At 30.4% G+C, this 16,163-nt stretch overlaps 2 protein-coding genes across 4 annotated transcripts in view; one reads left to right on the plus strand and one right to left on the minus strand.

Moving 5' to 3' along the window:
- LOC130443851 (ephrin-A4) overlaps positions 1 to 16,163 on the minus strand; it is a 425,869-nt gene that overhangs the window by 154,106 nt on the left and 255,600 nt on the right. The window lies entirely within an intron of this gene.
- On the plus strand, positions 938 to 4,349 carry LOC130444343 (mpv17-like protein). Its single transcript, XM_056779430.1, has 2 exons — positions 938 to 1,123; positions 3,978 to 4,349. The coding sequence occupies exons 1-2, from the start codon at positions 938 to 940 to the stop codon at positions 4,347 to 4,349; spliced, it is 558 nt and encodes a 185-aa protein (XP_056635408.1).

Consider the following 16,163-nt stretch of genomic DNA (forward strand, 5'->3'; position numbering starts at 1 on the left):
AGCATCCTTTCGGATTCCGAGAGGAACATGCTACCATCGAGCAATAACAAATAAAATTATGCAAGACCTGAAAGATAAAATTACTGCTCCGGTATATACCTGGATGTAAATCAGGCCTTTGATCAAGTCAGGTATTTTGGTCTACTTAACAAAATCAGAAAATTCTGTCCCTAAAATTATTTTATTATTCTCAAATCCTGCCTTGAAGATCGCTACTTTATGGTTGCTTTCCAAGACGAATACTCAACTGTGTGACATTCACAAACAAACTGTCCCTCCTTCACAATACTTAAACTTGACACATGGAATCCAGGTATGGGGTTCAGCGTATTTACCAAATATAAATTCTATCGAGAGACTTTAATAAAGAGTTCTGGAGATGAGATACCAAATGATTCATGGTAATTGTCCAATAACATAACTACGAGGGATCTCGATTAAAAAAAATTGAAGTGATTAGTAAAAGTACAATAAAAGACTTTCTTAGTTGCCCATCCGGTACCTACATCGTATGCTTCACAATGTACCTACATAGATTCAATAAAGTCTTGATAGGACGCGATTGAGATACTTAATTTTTGTTCTTTTTCATTTATATTCGAATTATTTTGAGAATACTTAACTAAATATTTATTTTGGACTATACATTCATTGACTATTAGGCGGAACGATGTTTGATGGATCAGCTATTTAATAAATAGGTAAATGATACTTTATTTAGTTCAATAAATTTTAATCACAAAGTCAACATAGAAGAAGAAAAAATAATAAATTTTAATTGTTCAGGTTGGTAGACAATCTAAGCATTTGTCAAAAAAACGATTCAATTAATTGACTTAAGATAGACATATGTCAAAAATTATGTGTTAAATGTTTCGTTACTAAATTGATTTTGTGAGAATTTAAAATAGGAATGCAATAATTACGAACATAAATCATGGCCGTTAGACACATCATACAAAAAGTATTGAAAAATCCGTTATTAGTAAGTCAAGCCTTCCAAGTGTCAACATTACTATGTACTGGAGATCTCTTAGGTCAGACAGTAGTTCTAAGAAAGCCAATAAATGAAATTGATTTTAGGCGAACTTTGAAAGTTGGATTAGTAGGTCTCTTTATAATCGTAAGTATATCGTTTACATAATTTATCATCGTATCATCATTTTATATATAATTATTTTAAATTTGATTGAAAGGATTGACTTAATAGTTATGTTTTATGTTATGTTATGATTATAAGCAATCTACCATGAGATTTTTTTAAGCGTTTAGCAGCAAATACTTTATTCAGATGTTTAGCTTTTTTGGTGTTTTCTAACATATTTTTACGATTTTTGTTTAAAAAATATACGTCGTTTTGCTATTTTATTTTTAATCATTATGGTACTCCTCAGCATCGCGTACTGGGATCATAATGTTGATGGTTTCAATTTGCTGACAACTCTTAAATTACTGTGAACGATTTCACATTTTTGTCAACCAGCCAAAATATTAAGATAACACTTGAAAAGGAGTTTGTTTTTCCTTTGCTGTGTAAATTCAAGTTTGATTTTCGCGGCAACAGATCTTCGTGTATATTATTTGCTTAATTTCAAATTTCACAAAGAATTTTTTGCATTTTATCGGGTATACTTTTTTCTTGACATTTTAATAATGGTAATAAAATGTTTATAAAGTTGGATTAGGAAATATTCGTTATAACACTAGTTGGATATTAAAAAATACATACAAAACACATAAGAAATAAGTGTGACAAAGTAATTATTCTCACTCTAGAGCAAGAATGTTTGCATTCTATTGTTGAAAATGATTTCGAGATTATTCTGTTCACTAACAATCGTGCAGAAACATTTTATACGGTAGAAAATAATGTACTTCAGCGTGAACCTTGTGTAAAAGAGAGTGTCGGAATATGATACACCTCTGGGTGTCGTTGTATTATTATAATTTCAACATAACAATAATCAGTATATTTAAAAAAAATAGATCCTATTTGAATGAACTCATAATTGTTTGTGTAAGGTCAAAAAAATTCTCAAAAATATACTTAGATAGCCAATTCTATTCTTAAATTAGGAAGTTTTCAGTTTTCATTCAATTTTCGTCTTTTTTTTCTTCTATTGAAGTTACAAAATAAATGTGTTTTTAATTATTAATTATATTAAGCACTATATTTTCACGTGAAAATTAATATTTTTTGCACAAATATATACCTTTGAGACCTCATATTAAACCTTCTAGATGTGACACTTAATTCTCATCAAAAACATTTTTTATGATTATTTCAACATATTCAAGGATTGTTATTATTGAAGTTAGATTTAGTTTCTAGTAAACAACAATCAAAAGAATTTTTCTGTACTGAATGTGCAAGCGAAGACTGCTCGTACAACAAACATTGAAAATTACTTCGCTAAATGTTCGGCAAGCGTCAACAACAAAGCAGATTGATAATTTTCATATGGAATGTCTAGTTGTATATAATAGCAATTTTTTGTTTTTTGCTATTATAGTTTTAATGGTAGTATAATTGCTTAAATAGTAATTCTGTTTGTTTAATAATACCGTTAGTAAATATTTCAACAATATGTAGACATTGAATTTAATTGAGAGAAAAGAATGCTTTCAAGAATCATTTTTTATAGTGTTTATACCACCAATTTGTAGTAGCTTTTTGTGACCAGACAGGAACTTTTTATTCAAATTGATAAAAATAATGGATTCGAAAATTATTAATTTTTATCAAATTTAATGGAACCTCTTTTAAAATGATTGAGATACCAAAATGAGGCGTTTTGTGTTCTTTTCTAAAAATGTCTCATATACAATAGAAAAAAGGGCATTAGGAGCTAAAAGCTTTTAATCTTGATACATTTTTAGTTTTTGTGATTGAAGTCATGAAATGAAATCTTTGAACATTGTGAATAATCGAGTCATGTTTGTGTAGAAACGATTGAATTGATCAATCTCCAATTTTCAATTATTTTTCGGTAAATTTTCATGAGAAATTGAAAAACTCACACATACTAATTGTGTAAGAAAATCCAGAAATGTAATGTAATGTTTATTTAAATTGACATATTGGGTATTATCAAATTACATCAACAGTAAAAAAGTGTATGATACTATAATCTAACAAACTATAAAAATTGAAATTAATTATCTACATTATCGCCAGTGAATTATTAGGGATTTTCTAATATGATTATAATTCAACCATTCAACTCTAAAATATATTCTATAAATCAGTACTTCTGTATAGCGCAGAGGTGAGAGACTGTATCGAAAGAGATTTACCGTAAAAGAATAGCCAAGATGTAACGTAGAGCCGCTCTTAGAATATGCAGTGCATACGGCTCTATATAAGAGCCAGTACGAGATATGCTAGTACTCGAACGCACGAAAATGTACAAGAGAATACGTAAAAGGCCGGTGAAATGATCGACAAAACTAGAATCGTGAACGAAGAAAGAGTTGTGATCATAGATTAGTGGCAGCTAAGCTATGATGCGGATCAACGAGGTAGATGGACTGCGCGCCTCTTACCCCATGTAAAAGGCTGGATAGAGAGAAGTCACGGGGAGGCGAACTATCACTTGTCCCAACTACTGTCTGCTTGCCAGATATCCCCTCTATGTCCCTTTTTTATTTCTTCCTTTATTTGGGTAGTCCACCATGGTGTCAATGTTTTGGTTGTTTTTTTTGCTACCTCACTTATCTATACTTTGAAAAAATTACACGTTTCATCCAAGTTTCCCGGAAGGTGTTTCAGTTCTTTAATTTTCTGTGACTGTCTGTGTGGAATGTTCTGCAACTTATTTCCCTTTCAATTGTAGTTTCAAAATTAAGTTACTCTTATTTTTGTTTATTATTTCATTTAACATCATAATAAAAAGTATAACGAATGAGTACTCTAAAACGTTATTTTTGTCGGTACCTACATATATTATTTATAACGTCATAAATTTATGTTTCAGGGTCCGACAGTTTCAACATTTTTCAGAGTATTGGCTGTTACTATAAGTAATAAAGATCCTTACGTTGGTTTGAAAAAAATGCTGATAGATCAATTAGTATTTGTACCTTTTATATTGATTCCGCTTTTTGTAACAAGCATCAATATATTTGTAAATGGAAATTCTTGGGAAAAAACGAAAGAGGAAATAAAAGACAAGTACAAAGATATAATGAAAACTAATTATAAAATATGGCCATTTGTGCAATTCGTAAACTTCAACTATGTACCAATAGCCTATCAGGTACTTGTAACACAATCTGTAGCCGTTCTTTGGAATACGTATTTAACCTGGAAGACTGTACGCATAAATAAACCGGAACCTAAGAAGTGAAGAGTATCTTCGACGGCAATTATTTTAAATAAAAATCTGTTTAATCAATGATATTATGCGTTTCATTCATTTTTAATAACGTATCTTATGTAGGTATCTATAATTTACGGATTCGAATCTCTCCTATAAAGAAGCTTTAACAATGTTGCTATGTTATTTTCTTTCCATCTTTTTGCTATAACACTCTGAATTTATGTTAACCAAATATGAAGGTTAATTTCAGTGCTTGTTAGTGCATTCTTAATATAATGGGAGAGTGTAGTTTAATTAGTTTTTTTTTAATGATCGCCGCTCACAATTTATTACTAAATGCGACAAGGTAATAAATTCCATTGATCCGTTCAAAACTAAAACAATAAGTAATATTCAAATATTATCATGACCACGGACCATTGATATTTTTCTATTCCTATTTCTTCAATCCTTTTAAGGATGAGTTTAGGATCTTTTCTATTATCAATAGATTGAAAAATGAAGCTATTACGGTAGTCATAAACACGTTAACGGCCAAGGTAATGTTCAGAATTTTATTTAATTTTATAATATAATCAGTTGTGGCAGAATTATGATTTTATAAAAAAATGGCAGAAGTCAAAGGTCAAAACGGCACATTTAGCAATGATCTTATTGAAAATTCAAAATGAATTTTGAAAACAACGAATTTACTCTCTCTCCGAATCAGTAAAATGTTTTAAATGCATCGCCCCTAGCAGTTCAATTTGAATGTTTTTATGTGCCGATAATGTAGCTGATTGACTCAAATTTTAGTTTAATAGAATATCGTTTTAATACTTTAATGTATGTCAACTCTATCTTTTTTAAATGGAAGCTATTCTATTTTCTCTAATTAAATTTATTTCGGGTAGCAAACGACATTATTGGTAGTAAATTATCATCGTTACTTTTACTACTATGCTGCGCGTTAGGGGAAATTAGAAACTGTAAAACACTTGGCGTATTTGTAATACAATGTTTCATTATAATCATATGAAAAAACAGTGAATATTCACCAAACTCATAAACACAACGAAAATAATCGGAAAATATGTATTTTTATCATAAGCGAAAACACTGGCTTGCTCAAGTTTGCATTTTAGTAGATACTAAAATTAAAAACACGCTACAGGAATTGAAATGTCAAACTTTGCAAATAAACTGGTGGAGAGTAAGTATCGTTTGCCAGGAAAACAAAACTCAAACAACAAACGTTGCAGGAAAACAAAGTAAAACTGATGACCGGCAAACAAAAAGTAGTTACCAAGCCCAAAAATATGTATGGAGTTTCACTAGATATTTTTCTTATGGAATATTATTTATATTTTAAGTAATATATTGATTTTGAAATTGATTAAATATCGAGCAGAAATCGATAAGATCCATTGGTATACTTTAGAAATAAAGAATCAAATGTAACTGGAAATAGAATTAATACCAATGACATATTCAATTCAATCGTTTAAATTAGTCATCTCTATTGATATAGAGATTTCTGATTTCTAGAGATTTACTGTTGTTCAGTAAACAAGCTTTCAGACTATATTTCGAGGAATCCGCAATCGAACGCTATTGTTCATTAATTTAATTCATTGCTTTAAAAAGTGCCAGGATATTAGTACAATGGCAGTATTCCCCTACTCCTTTGAAAAATTCCCGGTAAACCCTACTTCTGTTTCGTAACTGGTGTGAGATTCAAGAAGTTTTGTTACGGTTCTTGATAATTGGGAATACCTAATGAATTCATTTGATTCAGCTTGATAAATTAAATCTGGAGTATTTCCATAAAGGAAAAAATCGTCCGAATCATATTGCAACCTAACCAAAAACCTCCGTTTCATTTGAAAAACCCGCCCTCGTAATATATCCTTATTTGTATTCAATCAATTTCATTACAAATATTTTCGACTAAATTGTAATTTTAATTGTTTGTTTATTTAACCATAAAAGCTGTCATGAACATTAAAATTCAATTCTACATTATCCGAAGTTGTTTCGAATCGTGAGTATTGCTTTCGAATACAATTTATAATATTGAAATTGTTTTTTAACAACGCCTTCAACTAGAAGCTGGGAGATTGGAGAATTAATTTTGGTTGGTGCATCCAAATCGTGAATATTATCCATGATTAATGGTAAACGTGTTAAAATTAAAATATAGGCCGATGTTGCACCAAACTCAAAATGTTTTTTAAGTAAAAAGGTACCATCATCAGGAATCATTCATGTAGCACCCAGTTGATAGATACAGTTTCCGGAAAAAATGAAACACATATTTGGAATTTTCAAGGAATAACAATTTAGAAGATGGAATTCAGTTCATAGAAATGTTGAAGGTTTTTTTGCTTTATCATCAATCATTATGCCAGTAATAACCAACTAGTTTACAATTTATTTCGAAACGTTTTGAATTGGGAATCGGATTTTTCTTTTCTTTGTAAGTAATTATATATTCTTTATTACCTTGCGATATATTTTATAATCAAATTTAGTACGAAAGTTCAATTATTGTTGAAACCTGAAGAAGTAATTTTTGACATATGGGACCTCAAGAAATTGCATATACTTTCCAAAAATTAAATTCAATTTTTAATCTTGTTTTTAATAAAATTAAAAATTTCAGTAGGTGTACCAACCGAAACGGGACGGTGGTGGTATCTCTATATTTTGATCTAAATAAACCACCTTTGGGCTATGTCCAAATCATTATCAATCGCTGTATATAATATTTTTTATTGTTGTCTTTGCGTTTTCGATTTTCACCTACAAAAATATTTTCAAAATTTGTTCTTAACAAGATATTGAAGGCGCTCAATATATATTGGCAATTTAATCAATTGTTTTGTTATTTATCATATGCATAACTGCAAATGAAATGACATCATTTGGTATTGGAAGAGATCGGTAATTGAAAGGCTCGACTGAACACTCTCGTTTTGCAATAAATTCGAATATAATACGTGTGATTCATCAGCGCTCGTAGTGTGGTAAATTGATAAAAGGGTGTTAGAAAGTTTCGTAACAATGAAGTCGTTCATCAAAAAGGTGCGCTTACCTACTTTTCAGTATCTTTGTCGTAACAGTTATTAGAGCTTGCGGTTTTGGAATGCACACTACAATGACATAGCTTTGATGAGATTTTAAAAACGTTTGTATTGACATCACAAAATGATGTATAGGGATTCCTCAAGAACATTTTAATCGTCGTTATGATAATTTTCGAAAAAACCCATTAGATTATAAAAGGATGTCTGTAGTTATACTTTTGCAGCAATTCAGCAGCCCTTTGAGATAAAGAGTACACGAATGAGTGTTTGTTAGAGAGTTGGATTTTGACGATTTAATCCACACAACATGAGGTTGATACTGGTCAAACATGAGTGCTTAGCCAAACATCGAAAGAAATTAAAAGAACTATGATCATATTAATTATGGTTATAATATATTTTCATTTTATTTCCGTCTGACATAGCTTCTATGTCACAATAAAAATACGATGCATCCTTATGGAAAAAATGTTCGTACATCGCCAGTTTATTAATTACATCACCTCTGTTAAATCTTCCACACCTTAACTCTGCCCTTAGCTTTGAGATCAAAAAATATTCGGATAGGGTCATATCAAGGCTATATGGTGGATATTCAATCTCTGTTAAGCCACATTCGTATACAGTAGCCTTGGAAAGCGTGGACTGGAGTATTTTCATGAAGTAAGCACGTTTTTTCGATCATTTCTTAACGTAACTACCTTAGGGAGTCAGAGTAATATGCCGAATTCACGGTTGCATTTAATTCCTTAAAGTAAGTTAATGAGATAACCGCGCAGCCACCAAATGATGATTGTAGTCATCACTTTTTTTGGTGTTTTACTTGACAGAGTAGATATTTAAATATTTTATGAACTGCATGAAAAGTTATGTCACTTGCTGAAAAAAATATGCATTAATGGAGTGGAAGAAGTAATAATTACTTAAAAACGGAGATCTGAGATAATGGAAGAATAGCAGGGAAAAACACTTTTTGCAAACTACAAGAATTGTGCAAAACAGACAAAGTGCAGTTTGCAGAGAAATGAGAAACGAGTAATAAAGCACTTTCATATCCAACAGACCTACTATTGATGATATACACATGATAAATCAAATAAGAGGAAAGACCTAGGAATGCAATATAGATAAAGAAATGTTCTTCATAGACTTCCGCCAGGCCTTTAACACAAGTAAAAGAAAAGAGATGAGTTAAGCTTTGAAATACTTGAAAAACTCACCGAAGTTGATAAAACTAATCGACAGGACCAAAGAAAACTCAAGTGCTCTAGTAAAACCACAAAGTGGTGATACCGAAATATTTATAATAACTAAAGAGATGAAGCAAGGTAATGCACTATTAGCAACATTATTTATCTAGGCACTGGATTATGTGACAACAAATACCAATAAAAAGAAGACAATAAAAAATAGATAGGGTAAAGTAGTAGCGTACGCGAATTATGTAGTAGCAAAGAATAGAAATTTTTTAGGGTGATTCTATTGCCAAAATCGTCTTCCACGATTTTCTGAGTAGATATCATTTTATAGGGATGCATTTGGGATTTGCTTTTAATATGTTTTCTATCGATCATCACATATAATTTGATTTCATCATCACTCAATTCATTTGCAGCGCCCCTTTTCTATCTGCCGTACATGACCAAAAATATAACTTGACAATTCTAGGGAAATAGATTATTTACTCAAATTGGCTCACTATATTATGTTAATATATATCTACAATATAGAAGAAAAGATAGTGAAAAGTATTCAGAAATTGTTCAGGATTATAGAAAAAGAAAGAGGCAATACAATGGATTAGATGTTGGGTCTGTCGGTGTATCAGATTTTTTTAAAAATATTTAGGATGTCGCCAGTCTTGCAAGTTAAGTCATTTATCATGAATGATGAAAAACTGAGAACAAATGAGCGCAGATTGTTGTCGCGACAATTAAGTGAAAAATTATGTATGCACGATCTGAAATTAATCAAATTATGAGAAATTCCACCATTCGGATTGTGATAAAAAGCGTCTATAAAGAACCAATGTTTTCTACAAAAAGAGCAACGACATAAAGTCAGACGGGTCTAGAGATTATACTTTACGAAAAAAATGTTTGTAGTATCTTTATTCATATAAACGCAAAAATCAATTTGCGAGGAATATTTAAAATATATATGATTATAAAAAAAATTGTATGTATATTTGTAATATGGCAACTTATTAGAAAGTTTAACATAATTATAGTACGAGTTATCGAAAACATATTTTTTACAAACTATTTTCTTCTATCAATAGAAATCAAAGATAAGATCCATTATTTTCTTTACAAGGCACAAGACATATACGTAATAGTATCTTAAATCATTATAATTGGTGTAACTTGAATACCGTGGTAAAAGTTCAATTTGAAGTAGCTTTATTACCCGTGTTGTTTTTAGCGAATTTTTGGATTTAACTTATATTTATTGTCACGATCGGTCCTTTTAAGAACTAATTTGTAGGTGCTCCAAAGGTAGGAGTGATGAAAATTTCAAGATAAAAAAAATTCTGCATATTTTTAATTTGTTGAGTTGAGTATTATCTGTAAATATTTATTGATTAATGGTTTACTGTTTTGACTGTTAAATTTGACAAAAATATTTATTTATATTTATCTTTTGGTAATATATTCATCGAAACGTAGTTTTTCAAGATGGTTACTAAAAAAAACGTTCTAATATAAATCAGTTTATAAAGTGCAGTTTAGATGTAGATGTAGACTAAATGTTTTGTCACTTTTGTGAATTATGTACCTAAATATTTCTTCCTGTAAAAAATCAGCCCACCAATAATAAGCCAGCGTAGATAATATTAATTTTGGATAATATCCACCTAGTATACCTTTATTTTTATCAAAAGAATTCTGCTAAATACATCGATGTTGGACATATAAATAAAATACAAACAATTAAAAAGTTAAAGTTTAAGTACCAATTCTTAAAAGGTACACCTTTGGAATATTATTCCTAACGATTACTTCTACTGAGTTGCCAGACATGTATTGGTAACTATTGGTACTTTATATAGTTTTTCTGTTATTAATACTATTTGAAACGTATCTGAAAAGTGTCCTTAAGTCTAAAAGTTCGCATGAACGTACAGCATGGACGTAGAGCTTGGAGATGACACTTGTACTTCCTGAGGACTGGGTTCTTATTGAGAGGATATAAATGTTAAGAAAACTCACAAATTAATTGATAAGGGCACTAAAATCTTGTTAACAACAATGAAAAGATGTGCAAAAGTTTCAAATATCTAGGTAAATCATCGATTGATGCAAAAAAAGTAATATCAAAAACGATTAGAATATAGGCGGATTAGAGGAGATGACTAAATAAAAAGATTGGAAAATAACGATGACCGAAGAAGATCTGGCATTAGCTTTCCCTAGAAAGAAAAAACATAGTATATCACCAAGAAGCGAGATCTTTTCTCTGTCATTTTAGACCGACTAAGCACTTGTACAATTTTCTCTATGCCTACAGAAAAAATTTACATTACTCGTAATATTTAAACAGATATTTTGTATCGGTTTCTATTGGGATAGATATAGTTTTATGCTTCTATTACTAAACTTTTCGATTGTATTACTATTTTATCTATACACTGCTTTATTCAAATAGTTCGTTATCGCTTTTAATCCGCATGTAGTAATTCAAAGTATGTATATGTTATTGTAATTTCTATATTAGAGTTTCATCTATCATCAATTTTAATCCGTTAAATTACCACAACTACGTTTTTGATGTCTGTGATAGTAATTTTATGATGATAGCTATGATAATAGCTATTCGAAAATATAGAACTGCTTAATATCTTTTTCTATTATCAAAATATGTTCGAAGAGAGCTTTAGAAACAACATATCTTTCTTTCTGATTATACGTTTATTTTTTGTTCTTATAGAACGATGGTGTGAAGGTGAATTGTTTGTGTGTTTTTACACTTTATAACCTTGCAATACAAAAAAACATCAAGAGAAACTATAAAACTAGTACGTTTAAGAGAAGAAGAAATATTTTCTGTTCCAAGAGCTTTTCTTCTTCACTAAGCTTCAACACAGTTATAAAATACAATATGTGTGTAATTTGACACAAATACAATAGTTCAAATGATAAATCGTTTTTGAAAAATACTAAGAACTATCCATTAGTATTTCTAATCGCGATTTCTTACATAATGCTATGAAGTTGAAGACTTTTTAAAAGGTGAAAGTAGATACTCGAATCATTCATCTCGTTCAAAAAATAGATTGAAATCGCGAGCATTTCCTTGCGATGATTCTCTATGACTTTCGACGTGGATCCAACCAACAGCAGTGTGCCAATCAATCACTTCGACTTTTGGTGATGAAGCCCCATCTCGACCCATTGTGCTTTGCAGTCGTGGTCGCACTTCGAAGCCCACTTTTTCGGAATAACCATTCCATTTGAGCAACGTAGAATGGTCAAATTTTAATGGGGTAATAGCATTTGTTTGCAAGAATTGTTCAAAAAATCAAGGAAAATAATTGCAGAAGATGAACTATTCCTGCATATCAAAAATAAATTGCGAAGTCAATGGTTTTATGCACGCGGAGAAGCGGTTGAAGCAGTCAAATCACATGTTTTGGAGGTACTTCAATTGGAATGGACAAGATGCTTCGACAATCGGTTTCAACGCACGCTAATGTATATTGATCTTGATGAAGGATATTTTGGAAAGTAATATCGAATTATGAATATTTGTATTGATTTGTCTATCTTAAAACTTAAGTAGCAATCCTCGTATGTATATCTACGATTCGATCTCTTGTGGTTTTTTCGACGATTTTCTATTTGTTCCGGTTTGGAACCTTTATTCTGTATGTCTTTATCGGTCTCATACAAGTCCCGTAAATTATAGCTATAGATGGAAAGCTTAATAATATTGTAAATGGGTTTGTAGTTACTTTCCCTTCAAATTCATAAACAACAAAGCCCCTACTGATTAGTTAATTTACGATGGTTTTTCACAAAATATATTAACGGTTTACGATATACCGGTACATTTGATTACAAAATGCTTTATAATTCTATTAATTACATATTATAGGGTTTAGGTTTTTATTTTAGAAATAATTCGAATAGGTCTTTAACAATTATTGAGGAGTCACGTTGAAAGGGTCGTCCTCCGCATACAGCCTGTCTTTAAGCCGGTTCTCTTACACACTTTTGTCTCTACATCAACCAAACACCGTTTCGACTTCTTGATTCTTGAATAATGTCTCGTCCTCTCACATCACAATGCCTATTGACACCGATGATTAGGCGATTTCGCTAATTGTTCGACGTTTGTCGGCCTTAATGCATCTTACCATCATCGAGATTTCATCGGTTGTGTATCGTTTCACAGGGACTGTCGATTCGAACGAGATGTCTAGGGAAACATCTAAATTCGCCGACAAAAGAAACGAAATGGATGAGTAAGTAACATCCTGTACCACATCACCACTTGGAGTCACAAAGTTGTTAAACGATCGGTCGTTTATAAATTCGGTCAGACATTTCGACTAATAGTTTTACTAATAGAGAGATACTAGTTGAAATATTTTAATTTCTTCTAATGAAACAAAAAAAAACAACTATCAAGATAGCAACAAATAAATTTCTATTAGTTTTAAACGATTAGTTTACGCATTACGATTTTTTAATTACCATCTTTTGTCAGCACAAAGGTAGAAACTCTTCAAATAATATAATAATGGATTTATGTTAATTAAGTTTTCAACATTGAATAATGGGACATAACGTTGATGATTTCCATTGATATTGGCTTGACTTTTCCGAGAAATATACAATAAATATAACTATACGATAACATTTTCCGTGTAATTTTTCATTTTTTTTAGTATAACACCAATCTAAAAAATCGCCATATGGTTTTATTAACTTTTATTTATTTTGACTTTTCCGGAAGCAGGTTTTGAATTCCATTGCACGCAATTTTCGTAATTAGAAAAATGTTTTGTAAAATGACGATGACGTTTCACAATTCTTAATTGCTGTACAAAGATTATTACAATTACAGAGTCTTTGATAGACCACACAACACAAAATTATCTAACGAAATAAATCTATAAATGAAAAAGAGTATCATAGTGATTATCCCATTTGAAAGCATTATACTTTTTAGCACGCTTCTGGGTATTAAAATAAAACTTTCATTTAAAAAGCATTGTTCTTTTTCACACTCTTGTAGACGTATGTATAACAAATAATTTCACTTATTTATATGAGTTTTTAAATACTTAATTTTAATGGAGGACGTGGATAAAAATATATAGAATGGTGTTGGAATATTCAATGTCATTTACTGTTATCTGAATCCATCTATTTTGATTGTCACTTATTAAAATGGGTCAGAACCTAATTAGTATTGATTAGTTCAACACCATGTGGCGAATTTAAAAGTTCCTTGTCCGAATAATCGATGATTAGTTATTAATTGAATTATAGGTCAGGTCAAATTTACCTTTTCGGCTGGGATAAACTATGTTGGATTATACTGGATTGAATTACAATGTACTCCATTAGATTAAAATACCAAGTTTTTGGTGGAGAATTTAATTTATTCTCCAATCCACCCTTCCAGAATATCGTAGATTTCAAATTAAATGTAAACTCAATTAAAATTGTTTTGTTATTCAGTCTCCGAAGACGGTACCTTCGTAGTTGGCGTAGTAAATAGTGTGTTAATTTAAAATATTATTGATCATAATTATTCATATTACGTAATATCATAAATTTATTGAGCATAAAGAATGCCAGAATGCAGAAAACACTCGTGCAAAAACCGCTGGCAAAGTTGAAACAATGTAGTTTTCGCGAAAGATTTAAATACACTTTTTATCGCAGTTTCATTACGTTAAAATGTATGTTATTATATCCGTAGTGGTATTAAAAAGCGGCGGGCTCTGCCAAGAAATTAAATGCCAAGCTGTCAAAATATTATGAAGAAGAATGGACGAATGGGAAAATGAATGTCTCATAGAAAGATTGGAATTTCATTGAAAACGACCTCGAATGTTGCTTAGTAAATAAAATTTTAAAAGTAAAGAATCGTTTATCTGCACAAAATTTTATTTTAAATAATAAGTTTAAAGCAATTGATAGAAATGTATGTATAATAGTCCACGGGCCCACATATAAGGGATTTCAGTGATTAATAAAAGTCAATATACAGCTTCGTTTTTGACGAGACACCTAACTTTTATCATTGGGCCAAATTTTGATAGTTTGTGACAAAGCGCGATGTCTGATAATACCCTAAAAATACAAACTTTTATTTTTATAACATTATATACTTTAATACAAAAGAAACCAGTGGTTATATGACATATGACATCTAGTAAGGGTATGAACAGCACTTCTTACACAATACACGTATAAATTAGTCAGTTATTTAAAATGACAGTTAAGTATGTGAATAATCAAGTCCACTAAGAATAAATATATAACAAATATTTATCTCCTTTGTCACAATTTTCATCAGAATATATATTTCTTTTCACATATATTTCGAAAACAATCTTTTAGGGTTAGTAATCGAATGACTAGTTATTTTATATTTTCAACGGTATTTCGTAGAATGTTCGTGTTATTGGCGCGCCACTATACCGCGACGATGATGTAGGTTAAACTCCAAGTAGTAAATCAAAGCATTAACGGTCCGCTGGTTACCGATTTTTTGCCAGTTAACATCCACACATCGAAAAATTGCACCAAAACTAATGTCCGATTGAAATAGAAAAGGGAAACGGTTGACAAAGGGTATAAAAAAGTATCAAGATTTCTTTCGCTTTTAATAAATCTTCGAGACTGTCGAACTGAACAAAATCGAACATTGTGTTATTTGTACCTCAAATAACGAGATATAGAGAAAAAATTTAATAAACATAGATTTTATTGAGGCAAATAAAATTTACAGGAACTATTCATTTTCATTTAACAAATGTAAAAATCGCAACATGATTATGATAAATTTTAATATTTAATAATGTCGTTTACGTATTTTTTGACAAGCTCTGATTATGAATCCATTAGTACAGCATAGTTCATAGAACGGTCACTTTAAATTGGACAATGAATTGACATCAGAATGAATAAGCTGAAAGTTTGTTTGAACTTTTTAGTACTCTAAATATTGTCTCTACATGTGAGCGTTTTCACATAATCAAAATCACGAAAATCAGTTTTATAGAAATATTTTGCGTCATTTCGTCCATCAGATATCAAATGTTTTATGGTTAAATTATTTTTATTTCTGCCAAATAGAGAACGACAGCTCTTCGTCTGCGCGATAACGGGTAATGATTCAAATAATTACAATTGAAAACATTGATAGTTACATCAAATGCCTTGAACGCCACTAAATTTTTGATGGCATAGAATTTAGAAATCTCTGAATTATTTGAGACAGAGTTTTATTGATCCGTTATTGTTCATAAATGAGCAATAATGTTGATTATGTACAATTATATTCAGTGGTGATTGAAGTATTATTTAAATTCATTTTTCGGACCATAAACGACTAGAAAGCAAAGAAAGCAGAAGGGCTACCGAAAAAAATGTAGAAAGTTTAAACAGAAACTGAATCAAAAAACAGGAGAACGGAATTTGAGAAAACGTAGAAAAAAAATTGGTTTTGCAATATATGCGAGGAAGAGCGTGAAGAAGATACAAATGAATATCAAAAGTGTTTGCAATAGATATATAAAAAGTGAGCGCGT

The sequence above is a fragment of the Diorhabda sublineata genome, chromosome 5 (genome assembly GCF_026230105.1).
Source record: "Diorhabda sublineata isolate icDioSubl1.1 chromosome 5, icDioSubl1.1, whole genome shotgun sequence".
NCBI classification, from domain to species: domain Eukaryota; kingdom Metazoa; phylum Arthropoda; class Insecta; order Coleoptera; family Chrysomelidae; genus Diorhabda; species Diorhabda sublineata.

What these genes read in the sequence shown, in the direction of transcription:
- LOC130444343 (XM_056779430.1), top strand. Translation starts at nt 938, where the DNA reads ATGGCCGTTAGACACATCATACAAAAAGTATTGAAAAATCCGTTATTA. An exon ending in TAGTAGGTCTCTTTATAATC is followed by an intron (nt 1,124 to 3,977) that starts GTAAGTATATCG and finishes TTTATGTTTCAG; the next exon opens with GGTCCGACAGTTTCAACATT.